The following is a 23,773-nucleotide window of genomic DNA, read 5'->3' on the forward strand; positions in this document are numbered from 1 at the left end:
GAACCTCCCTCCCACATTTTCCTATGTTGTTGGTGCCCACATGTACCACGACAACCAGCTCCTCCCCAGCACTAAAATGTTTGTATGCTAATGCCAGAAGCTAAGAAGTAAGATGGGAAAATTATAATGTATAGCAGTGAATGATGACATAGACTTAATTGGCATCTCAGACACATGGTGAAAGGAGGATAACCAATGGGACAGTGCTCTACCGGGGTACAAATTATATCGCAATGACAGAGATGAGTACCCAGGAGGCGGTGTGGTGCTTTATGTCCGGGATGGCATAGAGTCCAACAGGATAAACATCCTGCATAAGACTAAATGCACAATCAAATTTTTATGGGTAGAAATCCCTTGTGTGTCAGGGAAGACTATAGTGATAGGGGTATACTATCGTCAAGATGGTGAGACGGACAGTGAAATGCTAAGAGAAATTAGGGAAGCTAACCAAATTGGTAGTGCAGTAATAATGAGAGATTTCAATTACCCCAGTATTAAATGGGTAAATGTAACATTGGGACATACTAGAGAGATAAAGTTCCTGGATGGAATAAATGATAGCTTTATGGAGCAATTGATTAAGGAACTGACAAGAGAGGGAGCAATTTTAGATCTAATTCTCAGTGGAGCACAAGATTTTGTGAGGGAGGTAACAGTGGTGGGGCCGCTTGGCAATAGTGATCATAATATGATCAAATTTGAATTAATGACTGGAAAGGGGACAGTAAGCAAATCCATGGCTCTCGTGCTAAATTTTCAAAAGGGAAACTGATAAAATGAGAAAAAGAAAAAAACTGAAAGGAGCAGCTCCAAAAGTAAAAGACCTCAGTGGGGGCAGTATGATAAACGCCCCCTAAATATTAAAAGGAAATAAAAAACTGAAATACTTTGGCTTCTCATTGCCAAGTGTATCTCACTCTACACTGAAAATGATGACAGTTAATTGCCAATGCTATTGAAATGTTTAGTTGTAAAATAATGTTTAAGAAACATGGAAAATTAGTATTCATTTTGTGTTGTTTTCTGAAAACCACTTGTCAAAAATATATGCATTTTTATTTGAAAAAATGTATACAGGTTTTTAATAACTGTTTATATATAGAAAAATCAGAGTATCATCAACTTGACATTAGGTGTTTCCTTTTTGTGCTTCATGCAAATTATATACCGCACTTAAAAAGTTTTGTTTTATCTAATCAAAACATTATTTTTTAAAAACAGAGACCAATTTCACATGAATACATGAAACAGATATTGGATGTCACATTTAAGTTAATTCCTTTACTAAAAATGTGGTTTGGTGGAGAGCAGAGCGTTGCATTTCATTTAATAAGGATTATTCCATAAGCACAGAGTGAGAGCAACCCCATGGCAAATATTGCTTTTAGAGAGGTTTTATTTGTATTTATTTTCAAAGTTTGACTACTTGGACAGTTCTAGTATCTTGTTTTTATTTTGGGGGATGGGGTGGGAAGGATTCTTTGTGTCTTTCAACACAGATGAAAAATGAGAGCTTTTTCACCAGATAAAATGAAATTCATGTCAACCTTACAGGTGAGCATTCCCATTCACCACCTCCGTCTGCCACGAGGAGCATTTTAATATTCGATTGCAGTGGATTGACTTTCTTTGATTATACTGGGGTCTCCATACTTGTTCAGGTAATTCACTTTCTTCTAATTCATTTACTTTATTGGAATGAGAAGAGGTGTGTTTGTGGAGGAGGGAACTCATGGAAGGTGATAGGCAAAGGTAAAAAAATATTCTAGACAGAAGGCGGAGGAAGAGGAGGCAGAATGCAAAGTCAGCAGATGAACAGGGGTGTGAGAAGGAAATGAATAAACAGCAGGTACACATGCTGGAGTAGCTAAAATATTTTATGCTCATGATTATAGGAAACTAAGGGCAAAAAATGTGTTTTGGATTTTTATTTCATTTTTTTTATTCTGTTCCATGTTTTGTTTTAGCATGTGCTATTTCATGTTAGTGCATGCCATTTCATTTGGTACACACTTATTCTGTTGTACCCGGAAATGGTAACTTTGAAACAGCCGCGCAGGCACACATGTACGCGCGTTTGCTGGCTCGTGTCCAGAGACGTGTCCATTTGATAACATATGACCGTATATGCGTGTCTGTTATAAAATAGACTGAACGCACGTACATGTGCGCATAATTTTAAATGGATGCGCGCAAATGCCATGGGGAAACTTTATAAGGACCAAGCGCTGATGCCATACCCTGTTTTCCCAGTTTGTTCCCAGTTCACCCACTTTAGGATTAGCACTTCCAACCCCCCTCCCCCCTAATGTATTAGCCTCAACCCTTAAAACCTGCTAACTAGCCCAGATTTTGTTGTTTTTGTACTTACACGCAATCCATAGCAGTAGTAAAGTTACATGCTAGGGGACCCCGGTGTGCACCTATGCACGTAAGTATTTACACATTTATGAGTACCTCTCATGGCCTTCCCCCGACATGCCCATGCCCTGCCCTGTTTTCTGAACTTTTGACTTGTGCTGGCCATCCATTGCTCCTACCATATGACAGGGGCTGACCAATGGCACCGGTAGCCCCCGTAATATAGAAGGTCAAAGGCTATCGGCGCCATTTTGAATACCGGCAGCCAAGGGTGTGAGTGCAGGAGATGGCTCCCTGACCCCCCCGCTGGACCACCAGGGAGTTTTGGTAAATCTTGGGGGGGTCAGGAGGGTGGGGGGTTTGTTTAAATTCGCCTCTTTAGATGGCCGAATAATTCGGTGAAGATTTGTTGTATTCGTGGGGAATCGCGATACATTTCGCTTCCCCACAAATACAACGAATATGGCCCTATATGTTGTAGATTACAAATACATAGGAAACAAATGCACACCCCTAGCCCAGTCCCCAGATCTGACATTCGTGATCAATGCCCAGTCACTGAGTGGTGGCCCCAAGGCCCTTCTCTTCAATACCAGCATCTCTCTGCTTTGTTTACAGCCCTCAGCGTTACAATAGTCTTTCCAGGACTTGGGTGCCATTGCCGTAGCAGAATAACAATGAACAATCATAATTTGCTAACCAACAAGTCATACTAGCTAATAAAGGGGTGGATTGGGCGGGGAATCGCACCACGCCGAGGCCAAGGAGACAATCAGTAATGCCGGCTTAGATGCCTCTGCGGTTGCCCCATGCAAGAAGGCACTGAATGTTTCCAAACAGGTGCACGAAATACAGCATCACATTGGCTGACATCCTCGAAATGGAAACTGCAGTGGAAAACTGCTTGGGATGACTGTCAGCGGGGACAGCACCAGATGCACCAACGGGGGCTCTGTGAAAGGTAGCTGGCAATCCAGCCGAGCTGAACCTCCCTCCAGAGATTCCCCCTGATGATGCTGGCCAGAATGCGTGCAGAAGGGGTATTGACCACCTTAGCGGATTGCGGTTGACCTGTGTGGGTGTGAGGGGTAAGAGAAACCTTCTCGGAAACCTTACAAAGGATTATTCACCCCCAGCCTACTAAAGTAACATGCCGACCAGGAAACATCGCCTGCCACTTCACCGGGATCGGGGTGACCATGTGGCCGCATCCTTTACTTCTCCTTTCACGAGCATTTGTTTTCTGGGTGAGGTGCTGGATGCCAATTACATAGTGTCTATATCTGCAATTGGCAGCAGCACAGGCTCCCCAGTTGTATCCCCAACAAAAGCCGCTAAGAACTTGCGTGCGCTTGGTTTGTCTGCCTCACACCTGTTTGCTGTGAAAGGACCGTGAGCTTGCATTGGAATCAAACACCCATATCTTAATCCCTGTGAGCCAGAGGCTGACATCCTGACTTCCCCAAGATGCAGCAGGCCCACTGGCCATATTCTCGCCTCATAGAGCCAATGATAGTGTCCAAGCATGTGGACAGGGGCTGCACTGCGGCAGGCTTTGCCTGCCCAGCCACTGAAATTATTTAAGCAAATGCATGCACCCAGTTAATAATCTCTTCTGCCATGCGCTCCTGTTTCCCAAGCTGATCACTGGTCATATCCAGGAGAAGGCTGTATGCAGACCCCTGTGTCAGACGTTTTGTTGACCTGGGCACCAAACTCACTCTGTGAAAGGATGGACCTGGGCTCAGCCCGTTCCATGTGGATCCCGCCACACTGCCCACAGATGGAGAAGGAGCGAGCAGACCTCACTGTGTATATACTCCTGCAGTGACCCCAGCCTGCTGGAGAATCCGCTTATGTGACCGGAACCATCCCCTTAATCTAGTAAACTATGGTAGCCAGCAAAGCTGGTTTGCCCTGCTTCCTTCCACCAGGCAATCCATCTTTTGGAAAGGTTCCGAAACCTACAGTTACCGCACGACAAGCCTCTCAACAACCAAGGGACATAGGAGGTGATTTTCCTCTGTGTCCCTGACCTTATCCAGGAACAGCAAGGAAATGGACTGATTTAATATGAAACTCGCAACCATCTTGTGCAAGAAGAATGGGACTGTACGCAGCTGTAATGCTCCTGGAAAGAACATATAGCCACTAGTATCCTTCCACCCCCAAAAGATCCAGGAAAGGTTTCCCTTGCACCACTGCTCTAGGAGCATGGGACTAGGTTGAAGGCTGTGCCTGAAGAGAGGATTACCACCCCTGGAAACCCTACCCATGAAAATGTAGAAACATCCAGACTGGGATGTACCTGAGGTGTACTCACTGAGCTACCATCCCTTGCTGAGGAACCAGTTAGGGGAGTTCCAAATTAGTCACCCCACCTGAATCGTCTTCACCCCAGACCACATCTAGTTGGGAAGAACCAGGCTTAGTGAAGTCAGAGGAGGACAATTCACCCTGGCCTCCGAACAGTGCTGACACAAATTAGCAGGTGCGCCTGTCTGAGATGCCTGTAGAACACAAGCCGCACATAGAGAAAGATGTTTAGGTTTCTTAGGCACCGGCACCATGATAGCTGACAATACCCTGAGTGGTGGCCAGAGGAATGTGATTAGCTTTTTTTTTTTTTTTTGGATTAACGTCCAACTAGGTACCAAAAATCATGCGTCCAACACTTAAGCACCCACACGTGGTGATAACCTAAGCAGCCAAATTGAAGATAAGAACATAAGAAATGCCATACTGGTTCAGACCAAGGGTCCATCAAGCCCAATATCCTGCTTCCAATAGTAGCCAATCCAAGTCACAAGTACCTAGCAAGTACCCAAACATTAGGTAGATCACACGCTACTATTGCTTATTAATAATAAGAAGCAATAATAAGCAACCATAGTAGCAGTTTATGGATTTAACCTGTAGGAACTTATCCAAACCTTTTTTAAACCCAGTAACATCAACTGCTGAAATCACATTCTAGCAATGAATTCCAGCATTTAATATGCGCTGAGTGAAATAGAATTTTCTTAGATTTGTTTTAAATGAGCTACTTGCTAACTTCATGGAGTGCCCCTGGTCCTTCGATTATCTGAGAGAGTAAATAACCGGTTTACATTAACTTGTTCAAGTCCTTTCATGATTTTGTAAACTTCTATTATATCCCCCTCAGTTGTCTCTTCTCCAAACTGAACAACAGCACTAACTTCTTTAGCCTTTCATCATAAGGCAGCCTTTCTATGCCCCATATAATTTTGGTTGCCCTTCTCTGCATTTTCTCCAGTGCAGCTATATCCTTTTTGAGATATGGTGATTAGAATTGCATACAGTATTCAAGGTGTGGTTTCACCATAGAGCGATACAGAGGCATTATGGCATCCTCCATTTTATTTTCCATTCCCTTCCTAATAATTCCTAACATTCTGTTTGCTTTTTTGATCATCATAACATACTGAGCCGATGATTTCAATGTATTATCCACTATGACACCTAGATCTCTTTCCTGGGTGGTAACTCCTAAGATAGAACCTAACATTGTGTAAGTACAGCAAGGGTTATTTTTCCCCATATGCATCACTTTGCACTTGTCCATGTTAAATTTCATCTGCCATTTGGAAGCCCAGTCTTCCAGTCTCATAAGGTCCTACTGCAATTCATCACAATCCCCTTGAGATTTAACTACTTTGCATAATTTTGTGCCATCCACAAATTTGATCACCTCACTTGTCATACCCCTTTCCAGATCATTTACAAATATATTAAAAAGCACCGGTCCAAGTACAGATCCCTGAGGCACTACACTGTTTACCTTCTTCCAGTGTGAAAACTGACCCTTTAATCCTATTCTCTATTTCCTGTCTTTTAACCAATTTGCAATCCACAAAAGGACTTTGCTTCCTATCCCATGACTTTTTAATTTTCTTAGAAGCCTCTCATGCAGGACTTTGTCGAATGCCTTTTGGAAATCTAAATACACCACATCTACTGGTTCACCTTTGTCCACATGTTTAGTCACCCCTTCAAAAAAATGTAGGAGATTTGAGAGGCAAGACTTCCCTTGCGTAAATCCATGTTGGCTGTGTCCCATCAAACCATGTCTATCTAAATGTTTTGTGATTTTATTCTTTATAACAGTTTCCACAATTTTTTCCAGCACTGAAGTCAGGCTCACTGGTCTATAGTTTCCCGGATCACCCCCAGATCCCTTTTTAAATATAGGGGTTACATTGGCCATTATCCAATCTTCAGGTACATCAGATGATTTTAATGATAGGTTACACATTTTTTATTAAAAGTTCTGAAATTTAATTTTTTAGTTCTTTCAGAAGCCTGGGGTGTATACCATCCAGTCCAGGTAATTTACTACTCTTCAGTTTGTCAGCCAGGCCTACCACATCTTCCAGGTTCACAGTGATTTGGTTCAGTGGATCAGAATCATCACACATGAAAACCTTCTCCGGAACGGTATCTCTCCAACATTCTCTTCAGTAAACATTGAAGCAAAGAAATTGTTTAATCTTTCTGCGATGGCTTTATCTTCTCTAAGTGCCCCTTTAACCCCTTGATCATCCAACGGTCCAACCAACACCCTTGCAGGCTTTCTGCTTTGGATATATTTTTTAAAGTTTTTATTATTTTGCCTCTATGGACAACTTCTTTTCTAATTTTCTCTTAGCCTGTCTTATCAGTGTCTTACATTTAACTTGCCAATGCTTATGCTTTATCCTATTTTCTTCAGAAAGATTCTTCTTCCAATTTTTGAATGAAGATCTTTTGGATCCCTTCTCCCTCCTTCCTCCAGCTACAACTGGCGGTAATGGCACCGGCCGTGTCCGGCCTGTGCCATGTACAGGTCTCCTTCTGTCACGCAGGGGCATTGCTTTCAACTTTGCTCTCCCTGGTTGGTCGGTGTCAGGACACGGTGACATCATCAGAACATGCCCCGATGCCGGGCCACGAGATTGGCCAGGGGAGCGATGCGATGATGTCAGCCAGGTGGGAGGGACCGGCGTGAAACTTAAAACTCGCTGGCTTCCCTTTGTTTGGCCTCTTCCTCCTTGGCCCAGGCAAGGCGCAATTTCAGCGGAGCAGTGGGCCATGGGCATTCAACTCCCTTTGGTCAGCCCACTGCGGGAACGGTGCTGCTCTGGGGATGCAGCAGCTGAGATATTGTTTACGGAGGTGTGGAAAGGAGGCTGGCGGTTGTCCACGGGAGACTTTGGGGACCATTGGGCAGCACGCAGGGGTCGCAGTCCGGCAAAGCAATGGTGGCCAGCACTCAGGTTTGTGGCCTGACACAGCGCGATTCTTCAGGTGGACTCAGGAACTTTGGTTCCAGCCCCTCTTCTTCTGCCCAAAGTAGACTCTGTCCTTGAAAATTAATGCCTCAATAAATTGGTTAGTCTTTCGGATAGTAGAAAGACTAGGGGGCACTCCATGAAGTTAGCATGGGGCACATTTAAAACTAATCGGAGAAAGTTCTTTTTTACTCAACGCACAATTAAACTCTGGAATTTGTTGCCAGAGGATGTGGTTAGTGCAGTTAGTATAGCTGTGTTTAAAAAAGGATTGGATAAGTTCTTTGAGGAGAAGTCCATTACCTGCTATTAAGTTCACTTAGAGAATAGCCACTGCCATTAGCAATGGTAACATGGAATAGACTTAGTTTTTGGGTACTTGCCAGGTTCTTATGGCCTGGATTGGCCACTGTTGGAAACAGGATGCTGGGCTTGATGGACCCTTGGTCTGACCCAGTATGGCATTTTCTTATGTTCTTATGTTCTTAAGGTGCCACCTGCCTCTTGTCAACTAACAAGGACTGAGCTACACAGTCTGGGTAAACAAATAAGCATGGGGGTAGATTGCTTATTGTGGTGGTTACTACCCTAAACCAATCAAGCCCGATACTTCACTTTGAATGCATATACAGTGTTGTTCTCTGCTTCAACGGCAGGGGGAAATGTGGAAAAGAGGATTTACATTTAGACAACATCCAACAAGGTATTGATCTGTGCAGTTTGGGTAAACAAGAATCGGGGTAACTTGCTTAATGTGGCGGTTACTACCCTTAACCATTAAGCCTTATGCTTCACCTTTGATGCAACTCCAACATTACTCTCTGCATCAATGGCAGAGGGTGGCAGGAAATTTGAATCAAACAGTTACTAACAAGGGCCCTGAACTTGGTGGTTGGTGAAACAGATAAGTATGGGAAAATAAGTGTGGGAGCTTGCTGGGCAGACTGGATGGGCCGATTGATCTTTTTCTGCCGTCATTTCTATGTTTCTATGTTTACTACACCAGACTAACATGGCTATCCCTCTGAAGATCCGTGTTCAAACTGTTCCTCTCCTCAATAGGCTCCTCTTCCCTCTCTGTGTAAGTGTCCTTGTATAGGCTTGTATAGGCTCCTGGAATAGGGCTTAACCCTCCATGGAGTGAATGAGGTAAGTGTCCCAGTGAGGCAGGAAACTCCTAGGGATACATGGGATCCCCTTTTTTCTATAAAATCATACCTGAGTTCCACAAGAGTTCTGGTCTTCAAACCTCAGTCTGTGTCCTGTGTCCGAAAAGTGGACATACCAGTGATGGGTCTCCAAAGATCCTTTGCTCTTCTCTCTGTTACTTTGTACTCCAAACTTGTCCTGATGGACCTCTTTTTGGGAAAGGTCAAATGCTAGACGAAACTGAACTGTTATAACCCAGCTTCAGTGTGAGGAAGAGTGGTATTAAAACTTTCTCTCAAACCAAAAGAGAGAAAACACTTTCAAAGTCCATAATACTTTCTCTGAGATGAGTCACAACTGCTCCCTGACTAGCAGTGAGAAGAGCACAGGAGATCTTTGTGCTCCTGGCTTCCGGATATGTGATATGTCCCTTCTCCAGGACGACCAGGTTCTCAGGTTAAAAATAAAAATCCAAAAAATCTCCCAAACTGCTGCTAATTGTCCTTTTTCCAAATTGGAGGCAGACCCTAACAGGTCAGGGATGCACTGAAAGGAATCCTTCTCCAAAACAGTCAGGCCAATAGACCCAAACTCAAATCAAAGAGTAAGGGAAAACCATGCCTAACTCTTCAACTCCTAACCAAAATTACCACACTCTACTCTTGCCTCCTTGTATACCAGGAGTTCTCCACTGCAGAATCCTCTGGGGAGGTGCTGTTAAGAATTGTATGCCCCTCTACTGCTGGATAACCCAAGGGCTGGGAGCTAGCGCCATCTAGTGGAGACCTATGGGGTCTCTACACCAGTGTCTCCAGGCCTTCTAACTGCTGTACCTTTTAAGGCTGACTCAGGTGAGACATGAGCCTGCTGCTAGGGGTGGGGACCTGAGCCAAAGACGAGGGACCAGAGGCATCTCAAACCCCTCCTATGGCTATGCCACTGGTTTGGTGAGAAAAGAAACTTCAATAAATTGGATAAAAGTCTACCTCTAGTTAGAAAGAGAACAAGTTGCTATCCTTCCAAGGACTGCCAGTAATCACTATTAACTGGACCTTGCCCAACACCATGCAGACTGCACTATAAATCATACAGCAATTTCTTGCAATGCTCTTTCACTTCCTGTAAGGTTCTGTGTTTCAAGGTACTGACAACTGTGCCTCAGAATTGAAAGCTTTAGCCTATGTATTTTTATTTTTACACCTTTTCACCTCTGAAATACTTTAATTGTAATTGTGTTTATTTACCTTATTTGCAGTATAATACTTGTTTTATATTGCAGCCTATATATATCTATTGCTTCCCTTACATACAGGGGACAAAAGGGTAAATTCTATGCATTCCTAGGTTGGTATGGTACTGGTACAAGGTAGTATGAAACAGAAGGTTCTGGAAATCCTATATTTTCTCCCCAGCCTATAAGAACCTGTGGTATGCACAGTACTACTGGGAATGTTGTTTTTATATTTTTTATGCTTCCCCAGCCTCTATTACTGGACTGCGGGGTGGGGGGGGATTTACATATTTTCTTTAGCATGAGAAAAAATGCCACAGGCTGGATATCTCTAGACGTAATCTAAGAAATTAATATAGAGCCATTTGCACAACTGAAGAATTGTATAGATTGAAAGCCCATATGATTTATCTTATTCAGTGTAAACAGGACTTCAGATCACATGCACTGAAGGTTTCTCCCATTTTGTGTCAGTGGGGAAACTGCTTTAGTATAGCCTGTCTATATTTTTATAGTTAAGAAAAAGAATGAACTTTTAATTTTCTATATTATGTTATATTGTGAAATTAATCAGAGACTACAGTCTGAGAAGTATAAATGATAAAGATGCTATAGTGGAATGCCATACTGTATTTGTGTTTCTTGCCATATCTGTGTGTGTGGTTTTGATGGCCACCTTATGAATCCCTTGAGTACTCTGTGGGGATTCTTTTATCACTAATGATTTATTCTGTGGTGCCTGTTATTTTGAATATCTATTATTAGGGATGTGTAGCTGGAAATTAGTTGTGTTTTTTTATTTCATTTTGGTTTTTTCTCCCTGTTTCAGTTGTTTTCTTTATTTAATTTTCATTTTCTATAGTGCACATGAAATTGAAATAGTGCACTAAAACCGAAAAGGAATCAAACAAATGCACATCCCTATTGCTTATTGTTTTTCTCCTAATTGTTGATGTCTTAAATTAAAGATGGGCAAAGTTTTTCAATCAGTGATCATAAACCCCGAGGACAATATTTAAAGCTGTTGGGCATGTAACTTTTCAAGTTATGCGCACAAAAGCTAAGTTTTGACATTTTAGCCCTGCTGACCACGTACATTTTCTGCATATAACTTTGTGTGCCCAGAAATGATCTGGACAAAAACGGATGTCAATGGGACTACACTTTAGCTGGTGAATGCACATCTTGTCTTGCGTGATCTCCAGTTAAAGTTGTGTTTACAAGTCTGGTTGGAAAAATAACTGCCCTAACGATTTCCTGATAAAATATCTTTATTCAATTATATTCAGCAGCAAACTTGTGCACATACTAAATACTGACCTCCCAGTCTGTAATCCAAGCAAATGGATGAAGGCGGTGGGCCTTATTGAACCATGGTCACAAAAACAAGAACTCTGTAAACTGCCCCATCTCTTTCATTTGGTTTTACTTCCAGTTAAGATCTTAAATACATTTGCAAAATATTAATATACACTTTTTCAATTCATTCAGATATACATGGATTTTAAAAACAGAAACGTGGATGTCCTTTTTGTACACTGTCTATGTAAGTATTACTCTAACATTAATAAACACTGCTAATCCTGGTATCTATTGTGTTCTGCCTCGGAGTGTGCATGAGTGTGGCTTTGTCTTCTTAAGTCATAGATCCTGTGAGGAAGGGAGCCTGTAGGATTCCGCTTTCTTTTATAAGTGGCAGATCTTGCCAGCGATCTGGGCAGGGGGTGCTGGCCTTGTGTCTTGAAGCAGTGGATCTCAGCTTGGGAATTACCTGGGAGATCTTGGCCATCTGTGTCTTTGTGTTTTACCACTCTCACTCAAAGTCAGCTTGCAACACCTGGAAGTCTCATCCCCTTTACCTCTTGATGGTCATAAAATTTTTTAAATAATTTCCCCATAGACCTTCCTTCCATGCTTCAGTTGCTTTTTCAAATGCATGTTGATGGCCCTATTAGGTATGCGCGCGGGATACAGAAAGTAAAATGTGCAGCCAAGCCGCACATTTTACTTTCAGAAATTAGCGCTGACCTTAATTTCTTCCGGCACCGGGAAAGTGCACAGAAAAGCAGTAAAAACTGCTTTTCTGTGCACCCTCTGACTTAATATCATAGCGATTAAGTCGGAGGTCCTGAAGAGTAAAAAAAGTAAAAAAAATAAAAAAATAAAAAATTTGAATTCGGCCCACGGCTGTCGGGCCGAAAACCGGATGCTCAATTCGAAACCAGATGACATGTGAAATGCTGCGATGATTACTTGCTTCATACATGTGGATTGCTTACGTCCAGACCAATGAGTGTACCTGAGGGCTTGGCCTTGTCGTCGGTACTTTTTAATATTTATTTACAGCCGCTGTGTGATGTTCTTAGCTCCTTGACCAAGAGTAGCTGAATGGGACAAAAAACTGAATGTCGTCAGCATAGATTTTAAACTGAATATTTACAGCAGAGAGGATATTACATAGAGGAAGTAAGTATATATTGAAAAGAATTTGAGAAAGAGAAGAACCTTGGGGAACGCATGATGACACAATGTAAGGATTGGAAGAGTGTGTACCAATATTAATTTGTTGAATTCTATTCAATAAATAAGTAGAAAAGCAGCTAAGAACAGATGAAGAAATACCTATAGATTGTAAACTAGATAAAAAAATGTGATGGTCGAGAGTGTCAAAAGCAGTAGAGGTATCTAAGAAAACTAGAATAAAGTCAGTATTAGAGTCAAAACCACGTAGAAGTGAGTCAAAGGATGAAAGAAGCAATGTTTCAGTTCAATGGATGTTACAAAATCCGTGTTGACAGGGGTGGAGAATATCATGGTCAAAGAGAAAATCTGAGAGCTGATGTAGAACAACAGATTCAATAAGTTTAGCAAGGGAAGGAAGAGATGCTATTGGTTCAGAGATTGTTGAGATCCATTGGATCTTTTGCTTTAATTTTTTGGTATTGGAAGGATCAATATTTGTTTTAAAGCATTGGGAAATATTCCTTACTCTAAAGATTGATTCACGAGTTTGCCTAGAAACTTACAGGTAATAGAACCAATAGATTTGAAAAGAAACCCAGGGCAAGGATTTAACAGAGAGCTTGATACTTTTTACTTTTGGATAATAGAAAGTAGAGTGGATGTGGAGACTAGTGAAAATGCTGACCAGTTGCCGTCCGGAGGAGGACTACTAATGCTCGGGTAGGGGATATGAGAGAATTCTATAGCTGTGATTTCAATTTTACTTTTAAAATGATTGGCAATTTTGTTACAAATAGAACTATCGTAAATAGCCTGAGAGCTTGGCTGCGGAGAAGTCAGGGACTTGACTATGTTAAAAAGCATGGATGGGTTTCCATTGGCAGATAGGGGTGTGCATTCGTATTGACCGCATATGTAAAACGCTACGCATATTTTTTTTTTTACTTAAAAAAGTGATGAGACATAAACGATCGGATTTCCCACATATCCAACATAGCTATGTTGGATATGTTGGAAATCGCGATTGTTGATCCAAAATTAAAAGTTAAACCCCTCACCTTCCTTAATCCCCCCCCAAAGACTTACCAGAACTCCCTGGTGAACTAGCGAGGAGTGAGGACGCCATTTCTGCAATCCTTTGCGAGGAGCACGTGACGTCGGCGCCACGTCGAGTGACGCGGCGTCACGTGATTCCCCGCGGGGTCGCGCCGGAACGCTCGTTCGGCCCAAAAGGAACTTTTGGCCAGCTTGGGGGGGTCAGGAGGCCCCTCCAAGCTGGCCAAAAGTTCCTTTTGGCCAGTCTCACCATGTCTCATCAAGTCTCATCAAGGTGCAGTCTCACCATGGAGCGATATAGAGGCATTATTACATTTTCCGTTTTATTAACCATTCCCTTCCTAATAATTCCTAACATTCTGTTTGCTTTTTTGACTGCTGCAGCACACTGAGCCGAAGATTTTAAAGGATTATCCATTATGATGCCTAGATCTTTTTCCTGGGTGGTAGCTCCTAAAATGGAACCTAACATCGTGTAACTACAGCAAGGGTTATTTTTCCCTACATGCAACACCTTGCACTTGTCCACATTAAATTTCATCTGCCATTTGGATGCCCAATCTTCCAGTCTTGCAAGGTCCTCCTGTAATGTATCACAGTCCGCTTGTGATTTAACTACTCTGAATAATTTTGTATCATCCGCAAATTTGATAACCTCACTCGTCGTAGTCCTTTCCAGATCATCCTTGCCCGGCCACCTACCCTTGCCCCCCCCTCGCACTTCTTATCCCCCTTTCCTCTTCCCCCCTGTCACCCTCCCTTGTTCCCAGGACATCCGGCCGACACCTTACCCCCTTTCCCTTGTTTCCCTTCCCCCCCCCTCCTTCAACATACCTTTTGAAGAAACCACTTATCAGTGAATACCGCCCTTTTCAACTCTTTCCGTAATGCTATTTAATTAAGTGATACCTGTTCCTAAGTCCATTGTACATAATCTCCCTCTATTCCATTTTATAGTCGCCCTCCTTATTTCCAATCTAACCTTGCCTTTCTCCCTTCCCCATCCTCATCCCCCCGCTACCCTCCCCCCCTTTCCTTTTCCCCTCTTTTTTCCCTTAAAGTTTCTGCTCCCCTGGCTCATTGATTTTTTAGTTTTATAGTTATAGTTCTTGTTTCATTTCTGTTTTTGTTTCTGTCTTTTGTACCTGTTAATATTTTTCATATTGTTTAATGTCATTTTGTTTTACTGCATCTCCCACCTGAGTTCTTTGTAAACCGGCATGATGTGTTTCACGAATGTCGGTAAATAAAAGTTAATAAATAAATAAATAAAAAAATATATATATTGAAAAGCACAGGTCCAAGTACAGATCCCTGAGGCACTCCACTCTTTACCCTTTTCCACTGAGAAAATTAACCATTTAATCCTACTCTCTGTTTCCTGTCTTTTAACCAGTTTGTATTCCACGAAAGAACATCGCCTCCTATCCCATGACTTTTTAGGTTTCTTAGAAGCCTTTGACAAACGCCTTCTGAAAATCCAAATACACTATATCTACCAGTTCACCTTTATCCACATGTTTATTAACCCCTTCAAAACATGAAGCAGATTTGTTAGGCAAGACTTCCCTTGGGTAAATCCATGTTGACTATGTTCCATTAAACCATATCTTTCTATATGCTCTACAATTTTGATCTTGAGAATAGTTTCCACTAATTTTCCCGGCACTGAAGTCTGGCTCACTTGTCTATAGTTACCCGAATCGCCCATGGAGCCTTTTTAAAATATTGGGGTTACATTGGCCACCCTCCAGCCTTCAGGTATATTGGATGATTTTAATGATAGGTTACAAATTTTAACTAATAGATCAGAAATCTCATTTTTTACTTCCTTCAGTACCCTAGGATGCATACCATCTGGTCCAGGTGATTTGCTACTCTTTAGTTTGTCAATCTGGCCTACTATATCTTCCAGGTTCACAGTGATTTCTTTAAGTTCATCTGACTCATCGCCCATGAAAACCATCTCTGGAACTGGTATCTCCTCAACATCCTCATTAGTAAACACAGAAGCAAATAATTCATTTAGTCTTTCTGCAATGGCCTTATCTTCCCTAAGAGCCCCTTTAACCCCTCGGTCATCTAATGGTCCAACTGACTCCCTCACAGGTTTCTTGCTTTGGATATATTTAAAAAAATTTTATTATGAGTTTTTGCCTCTATGACCAACTTCATTTCAAATTCTCTCTTTGCCTGTCTTATCAATGTTTTACACTTAACTTGACAATGCTTATGTTTTATCCTATTTTCTTCAGATGGATCCTTCTTCCAATTTTTGAAGGATTTTTTTTGGCTAAAATAGCCTCTTTCACCTCACCTTTTAACCATGATGAATAAAAGAGGAGGTGAAAGAAGCTATTTTAGCCAAAAGATCTTGGGGTGGCTAATGTAACCCCAATATTTAAAAAGGGCTCCAGGGGTGATCTGGGAACGTACAGACCAGTTAGCCTGACTTCAGTGCCAGGAAAAATAGTGGAACGTGTTCTAAATAACGAAATCACAGAACATATAGAAAGAAATGGTTTAATGGAACAAAGTCAGCATGGCTTTACCTAAGGCAAATCTTGCCTCACAAATCTGCTTCACTTTTTTGAAGGAGTTAAGAAACATGTAGATAAAGGATAACTGGTAGATGTAGTATATTTGGATTTTCAGAAGGCTTTTGACAAAGTTCCTCATGAGAGGCTTCTAGGAAAAGTAAAAAGTCATTGGATAGGTGGTGATGTCTTTTCGTGGATTACAAACTGGCTAAAAGACAGGAAACATAGTAGGATTAAATGGACAATTTTCTCAGTGGAAGAGAGTGGGCAGTGGAGTGCCTCAGGGATCTGTATTGGGACCCGTACTTTTCAATATATTTATAAATGATCCGGAAAGAAATACGACAAGTGAGGTAATCAAATTTGCAGATGATACAAAATTGTTCAGAGTAGTTAAATCACAAGCAGATTGTCATAAATTGCAGGAAGATCTTCTGAGACTGGAAAATTGGGCATCCAAATGGCAGATGAAATTTAATGTGGATAAGTGCAAGGTGATGCATATAGGGAAAAATAACCCATGCAGAAGTTACACAATGTTAGGCTCCATATTAGGAGCTACCACCCAAGAAAGAGATCTAGGCGTCATAGTGGATAATACATTGAAATCATCGGTTCAGTGTGCTGCGGTAGTCAAAAAAGCAAACAGATTGTTGCTCCATGGTGAGACCGCACCTTGAATACTGTGTACAATTCTGGTCGCCTCATCTCAAAAAAGATATAGTTGCGATGGAGAAGGTACAGAGAAGGGCAACCAAAATGATAAAGGGAATGGAACATCTCCCCTATGAGGAAAGACTAAAGAGGTTAGGAGTTTTCAGCTTGGAGAAGAGACGGATGAGGGGGGATATGATAGAGGTGTTTAAAATCATGAGAGGTCTAGAACGGGTTAATGTGAATCAGTTATTTACTCTTTCAGATAATAGAGAGACTAGGGGGCACTTCTAGAAGTTAGCATTTGGCACATTTAAAACTAATTGGAGAAAGTTATTTTTCACTCAACGCACAATTAAACTCTGGAATTTGTTGCCAGAGGATGTGGTTAGTGCAGTTAATGGAGCTGTGTTTAAAAAAGGATTGGATAAGTTCTTGGAGGAGAGGTCCATTACCTGCTATTAAGTTGACTTAGAGAATAGCCACTGCTATTATTAGCAACAGTAGCATGGGATAGACTTAGTTTTTGGGTACTTGCCAGGTTCTTATGGCCTGGATTGGCCACTGTTGGAAACAGGATGCTGGGCTTGATAGATCCTTGGTCTGACCCAGTATGGCATGTTCTTATGTTCTTAATAAAGGTTTCTGGTGAGACAAATTTTCGTTTCTTGACCATATTGGCAGGCACATGTTTAGAAATTGAGTTAGATAGTTTTAAAGAGAAGGAGATAAGGTAATGATCCAACCAGGGGATCGGATTAATGAGTGTTTTCTCTGGGATAGGAGAAGCAAAGGAAGGATTATGAAAAGCAAAGTCTAACGTATGGCCACGATTATGGGCTGTGGAACATGGTCCACTTGCACCTTGCAGCCTTATTAATCTTTATGAAACTTAAATATGGTAAAGTAGAAGCACAATATTTTGCAGTCAAAAGAATAATGCAGGGCTGGGCCAGGGAGACGCTACCTCTTCATGACACATGGAGGCCACTGATACACAAGCTGCTGCTGTGACTTTACTGTGTTCTGCCTGACATAGCCACTGACGGGTTTGAGACCATACTGTTCTGGGCCATTTTTTCACTATTTATTTTTATTTATTTATTTAAGGATTTTTATATACCGCGGCTCATTAGCAAACATCACCTCGGTTTACAATGAACATTAAATTAGCTTTACAATCCAAAATATTATATGATGAAACATAGCTGATAACATTAAAACTATAAATAATTAAAATAAATTAAACTACATTCAGCAGGGGCGCATGGGGCTGGAGGATCAAGAGTAACAGTCCAATATTAACCATATAAATATTACACATTGGGAATATAGAATAAAAGAAGATGTAGAATTCTTGGAGGTCAGAATTATTTGACAGATAATTACAATAAAAAGAATATTGCAAGTAGATAGTTCGCCAAAGGAGAACTTAGCGTTATTAAATAGTAACTGATTGGTATGAATAGATATTATTATAAAAATGTCATATTAAATATAATAATTTGAAGGGAAGAGATCACAAATTGTATGCTTGTTTAAACAGCCATGTTTTCAAGTTCTGTTTAAATTTCTTGTGGCATGGTTCCTGGCGTAGATCTGTGGGTATTTTGTTCCATAGATGGATTCCAGCTATCGAGAATGTTCGTTCTCTCGTTGAGACATACTTTATATGTTTAAGCATTGGAGTAGTTAGTTTAGCCAGGTGCATTTTTCTAATTCACTAGTGTTTTTCTGAGCATTATGCGTTAGCAAATTCACAGTACCATCAAGGGGGGCTATGGAGTTTAGAGGGCTGCTTGGTCTGATTTCAGCATCGGAGGGTGCAAGCTGGTGTTGTGCTTGAGGCAGTCAAACACAGGCCAGACAGCATGAGGGCAGATTATTATGTTGACAGCAGTGCCGGGTTTGGTGACATGTCTGGTTAAGGCCATGATGAACTACGTAGCTATATGCCCCAAAGTGGTTGGTCTACTTTTGCTCCACTGCAATAGGTCTCGCTTAAGAAGATACCAGTTTGCAGCAGTGTTTGAGAAGGCCATGGCATCAGCAGGCTTGCAGAGTGAGTGCTTTGGTACTCACTAGTTCTTTTTAGGAGCCGCATGGGGAGGTGGCGATCCAGGGCACATGTGTCATATATTCATCATGACAATGGCTCTACCGCACATGTGCCAAGTGCAGTCTCTGTCAAAGCTTAACTTCTGCTTGCTCACTTCCAGCCGCTGTTTATCATTCTGCCTGGATTATCGACCACTCTTTTATCGTTCATGTTCATAGAAGGGCCATTCATGGGAAGTTCCATCTGGATCTTGGGCTATTGGGAAAAGGTTGGACAGTCAGCCTGGGCAAGGAGGCATGTGCTGGAAACAAATGTGGCCTCTTCTTTGATCTGGGGAAGCTGTCTTGGCTTGCTGGATCTTCTCTACTGAATAACATTAGTTACGATTTGAGTCACATAGCCATGGAGTGGCCAGGCACCAAAATTTGTTGGTCAGAAATTATACCATGTCAGTGGATGTTAGGATGCAGCTGGTGGTGGCTCTATCTCACCAAGTTGAAGGGTCAAGTAGCCAAGACCTTGCCGCAGATTGGTGGCTTCCACTTGCGGCATGAATGAGTCTACATTCACTGTTCTGAACTATATGCACGGGATGGGGTGCATTTGTCAGATATGGGCAGTGATCTCTTTCTATGAGCCTTACAGAGAATGGTTAATAATATGGATGCATGAGACATAGCCTGTTGGGGGGGAGACTCCTCATGTGCTGGCCAGTCTGTTATGCCCTGGCCTGCGCATGATGAGATCCCTATAATAGGGGTGACCAAGTCCAGGAGGGAAGTTGTAGGGAGAACAGAAGATACAGGGGGGGGCAGAGAGGTGCCATTATGGAAGCTAGTGGCCAGGGCCAAACCTTTACAGCAGATGGCCAAAGGGGGGAGATGTCAGGCCGGGGATTGGGCCTTCACATATTCACTGGCTGGAATGTGACAGAAGAGGGGCTCTGGTAGGCCTGCTGTGCAGCAACATACACAGGGTTCTTCCCAGGATGCTCCCTAACCACACCTATTAGGGGTCGTGGGCGCAAGACCCCGGAACATTCCATTTGGAATTGGTACCTACCCCTGTGGAGGAAGCGTGGGTAGGTATGTAGGACTCGGCACCCCAATTAGATTTACTTGTCAGGGCATATAATAAATGACTGCAGCCATTTGCATCCAATCAGCGTGCTATGTGATATTATTTGCTTGCTGTGTTATTGTTATAGTTGAACTCACGGGTGGGAAGAAAGAGAGGCTGGTGGGGTAGGGGGAGCCCTGGATGTCCAGGCTGCCCTAGTTAATGGCTGCTACTATTGCTGGCTGACATGAAAATAATTTCCTATCATACCTAGTGTAGAAATTCATTGGTTGCAGACAGGATTCCTACAACATCTCTCTATGGCTTTCGTGGAAGATAATCCTCAAATTACAGCTTTTGCAAAGTATGGCAGCCTTGCCAAATTATTATAATAAACAGTACAGGGTCTGTGCATCTAACCTTTCTGCATTATTACTCCTGGGGTTATTCTGCATTGTGCATAGTTCTGCATTTATCTCGCAGAATTAGTCATAGAGACTAGAAAACAGCAGCAGCTAAATGACAGTGGAGGCCTGTGAGGACCAGAAGGAAGGAAGGAATAGCACTTGTGTCAGCTGGAAATGAGAAAGGAGCAGCTGCAGGCTTTCCTAAGTGGACCAGAAGAGATTTGGGCGTGTCAGTGTGGGCCCATGCAGGCTGGCAGAGATAAGCCTGCAACATGTGCCATGGCCTGTAAGCCCCAAACAAAGGAGGGAGCAGCAGGGTCCAGTGGAGCCTGAATAAGCCAGGTAGACAGCAAGCTTGGGAGAAGGAGGAGAGAGCTAGCAGACAAAGAGAAAGCCAGTGGGGAGGGGGCAGGGGTGAGAACTAGAGAGGGAGCTCTCTCTCTCTCTCTATCTGCCTTTCTCCGGGAATCAAGTCTGTGGGGTGGCAGACAGAGAGAAACTGAAAGTCTTGCTAAGAGGCGAGGGCAGACAGAGAGATAGTCGGGGGATCTTGCTGGGATGAGGGGGAGAGGATTGGGGTGGGTACAGAGAGAAAACTGGGGAGGAGTTCAAACATTGTGAGGAGCTTCCTGGGGGTTGAGGGGTGAGTGACAATTGAATCTGGTGGGGCAAAGAGAGAAATCTGGTGTGATGGAAGGGGGAATTAACAAATTAACTGAGGACTTGACCCAAGAGGAAGGAGCGATTAAGCATGGGGAAGGGGTTCAAATGAAGGAGGAGACATCTGGGAAGAGTCATTGAGCTGAGGAGGGAAGGGCCAGGCCTTATGATGGGAAAAATCTGTGCAAATAAATTAAAAATCCTGTATCTTTCAATAATACTTTTTTCTGTATTGCATTATAAATTAACTATTACTCAGTATTTAGATTGTTTTAGCTGAACAAATAAAGTCTGCAGAATTTTAAAATATTGTGTGCAGAATCTGTACATTTTTTACACAGAATTTTAAAAAATTTTTTGCACAGAATGTATGTATTGCACTGGCTTCTATGTATGCAGCTTGTTCGAGTCACACAATATAGCATTTAAGCAGAATGAGCCCTACTAATTTTTTAAATTGCCCATGCTTGGAACTGTTCTTTGTACCTGTAGTTTAAAGCTGCAGGTCTAGTGGAACAGTTTTTTTAGAAGAATGCATTTGCTAGTTAACCCACCCAAACCATTAAATTCAGTTTTTATGATGATTTTACTTATTCAGTTCCAGAAAAGGTGATATTGTATTAAAGGTTGGAAATGGTTTTTACTTAAGAACTGTCACCGTATGAATCAGAGAAAATTGCAATACCGTCGCACCGTCTTCTCTGAGAACGTCATGAAACCACTCCATTGATATATGCAATATTTGAATAATGTATGAGCCACTGAAGAGTGGACTCAGTCAAGAAAAAAAAAGAGTATAGTAAAAGAGCCTAGTAAATAGGAAGCAGTAGAACAAAAAAAAGAATGTGGGTATAGTAATATCTCACCAGCACTATTGATTAAACTCTCCCACAGGAAACCTTTCAGTCACTTTGAGATTAGGTTGGCTAAAACAGATGCTTGGGGGGACTTCCCTGGGGCAGGGAATCTCCTCTAGAATTCACTGCTATGGAGCAAATCAGTGTTTACCAATAGTCTCTTTCTGGGCAGAACTTAAAAATACTGCTTTTCTCCTCTTATTTCTGTTTTTCTTGTTCATTCTAAATTTTCCCAATGACTTCAGAATTTGACAGTTTGTAGGTTTTGCATGTCTTTTTTCATACTTGGGAGAGTGCTGATTGTGTAGTGTAAGTAAATAAGTCTTTAAATTATTTACTGCAAAACCAGTTTGGACAAAGAATTTCTTAATACTCTTCTGTGCTAAATATATTAAGAATTTTTATGCAATACATGTATTTTACCACAAAAATTTGTTGATAAAATTCTAGAAAACAATTGCAGGAGTTGTCTGAATACAAGTGAAATACTTTTAGTATTCTATTTTTTTTCATTCCAGCATCCTTAATTAAAGCGCTGCAGTGCAGTGGCCTGAAACATGAGGATCCTGTTTTCTTTGACTCTGTTTCTGTTGCCATTGAGACCTTACGGTTAAGCAAGGTGAGTCTAATCTCAGAATGTGAAGCTTATTTATCTTGTAAAAATCAAAGATTAGTTGTACTGAAGCTAACATAGAATATGTTGAACCAATGTGGCTGTATTATTTTTTCAATGTAAACACAGATTAAAATTGTTGATGTATAACTTAGAACTGGTTTTTGGTTTTTTTTGGCCTATGGTGCCATAAGCCTTCCTTCATGCCCACCTGGGATTTTTACCCTCTCTCATGTAGCCCAGTCATCACAATGACAGTCATTGATCAGGGGCCCCAGACCACAGCTCCACTGGAACCTGGTATGAATGCATCTGTCTGGCTGCTTGGGGCCAATTCATTGAGTTGCATGAAGGAACCTATGCACTAAAAGGTTTTCACCCATTTTGTGCCTAATAACTGCGGATTTTCTCCCAATCTGTGTCTATGGAAAAAGACTTGGATGAATCAGAACCTTTTGTGTCTATGGGAAAAATGCTTTATACCTAGGCCTCAGAAATTTAGATGGTTACAATAGATAATCTTTTAAACTTAATGCACATATTAAAATGGGCCTTTGCATTTAATTCATGAAGCTAATGATTATGCAGAGCACAATCACACTCTGCATGTCCTTAGTTTGAAACCTCATTCCTGCGCTAACCGATCCGTAGTTATAGGTCCAGTTAAACATGATAATTTTCAACAGGGAAAGTAAGCATATCATATATGTGCATAATTTTCTTTTGAAAATTGCCGCTTACTTTATGCAATCTGTTACAAAATTACCCCTCTACAGAACAGTGTGTGGGACTGAAATTAGGCAGCCTTGCTGGAATAAAGATCGACTCTGTCTCTTAGGCCTGGATTTTCTAATGGTGCATAGGTCTGTGAATCCCATGGTAACAGGGGGGCGGGCCTACGAAAGTCGGCAGCGATCACACCACTGCGATGTTATCGCTGCCGGCTTTCGCACCCAATAGCGCTACTGTGAAAGGTGGCGCTATTGGGCTCGCTACTGGCGGCGATAACGGGTCTTACCTTATCACTGCCAGTGAAGATTCCGCCGTGTCCGCACCGTCGTCGCCCCAACTCCTCCTCTTCCGGTGCCGACTTTGCCCCGACTCCGCCCCGATCTAGGTATCACATGCGAAAAGGGGTAGAAAATGACCCCCTTAATTTGAACTTTGTGTAAAAATGTTTACTGCATCTCATATTACTAAGCTATAATAAAATATGGCACCTGATTTAAAGAAAAAGCAGAAGAATATTACTAGAAAGCATAACAAAAACTGAAAAATGTTTTTGTACTGCAGTATAAGCAAAAGAATTAGAAAATATTTCTATTTTTAGTTTTTTATGTACATGTGCACTGTGAATTCATATTAATGGT

At 41.8% G+C, this 23,773-nt stretch overlaps 1 protein-coding gene across 2 annotated transcripts in view; it reads left to right on the top strand.

Annotated features, from left to right (window-relative positions):
- The window catches only part of SLC26A7 (solute carrier family 26 member 7), a 311,800-nt gene that overhangs the window by 282,004 nt on the left and 6,023 nt on the right, over window positions 1–23,773 (top strand). Inside the window, exons 14-16 of one of the 2 annotated variants that reach the window (XR_003854875.1) lie at window positions 1,558–1,664; window positions 11,527–11,581; window positions 22,309–22,390. Coding sequence is in view for 1 of the 2 variants with exons in the window: in XM_029591660.1 (XP_029447520.1) it covers window positions 1,558–1,664; window positions 11,527–11,581; window positions 22,309–22,409 (263 nt within the window). In the remaining variant the exon portion in view is untranslated. Of the gene's footprint in view, window positions 1–1,557; window positions 1,665–11,526; window positions 11,582–22,308; window positions 22,410–23,773 lie in introns of those variants that run through there. The other variant, XM_029591660.1, reaches the window with a different exon arrangement.

The sequence above is a fragment of the Rhinatrema bivittatum genome, chromosome 2 (assembly GCF_901001135.1).
Source record: "Rhinatrema bivittatum chromosome 2, aRhiBiv1.1, whole genome shotgun sequence".
NCBI lineage: Eukaryota > Metazoa > Chordata > Amphibia > Gymnophiona > Rhinatrematidae > Rhinatrema > Rhinatrema bivittatum.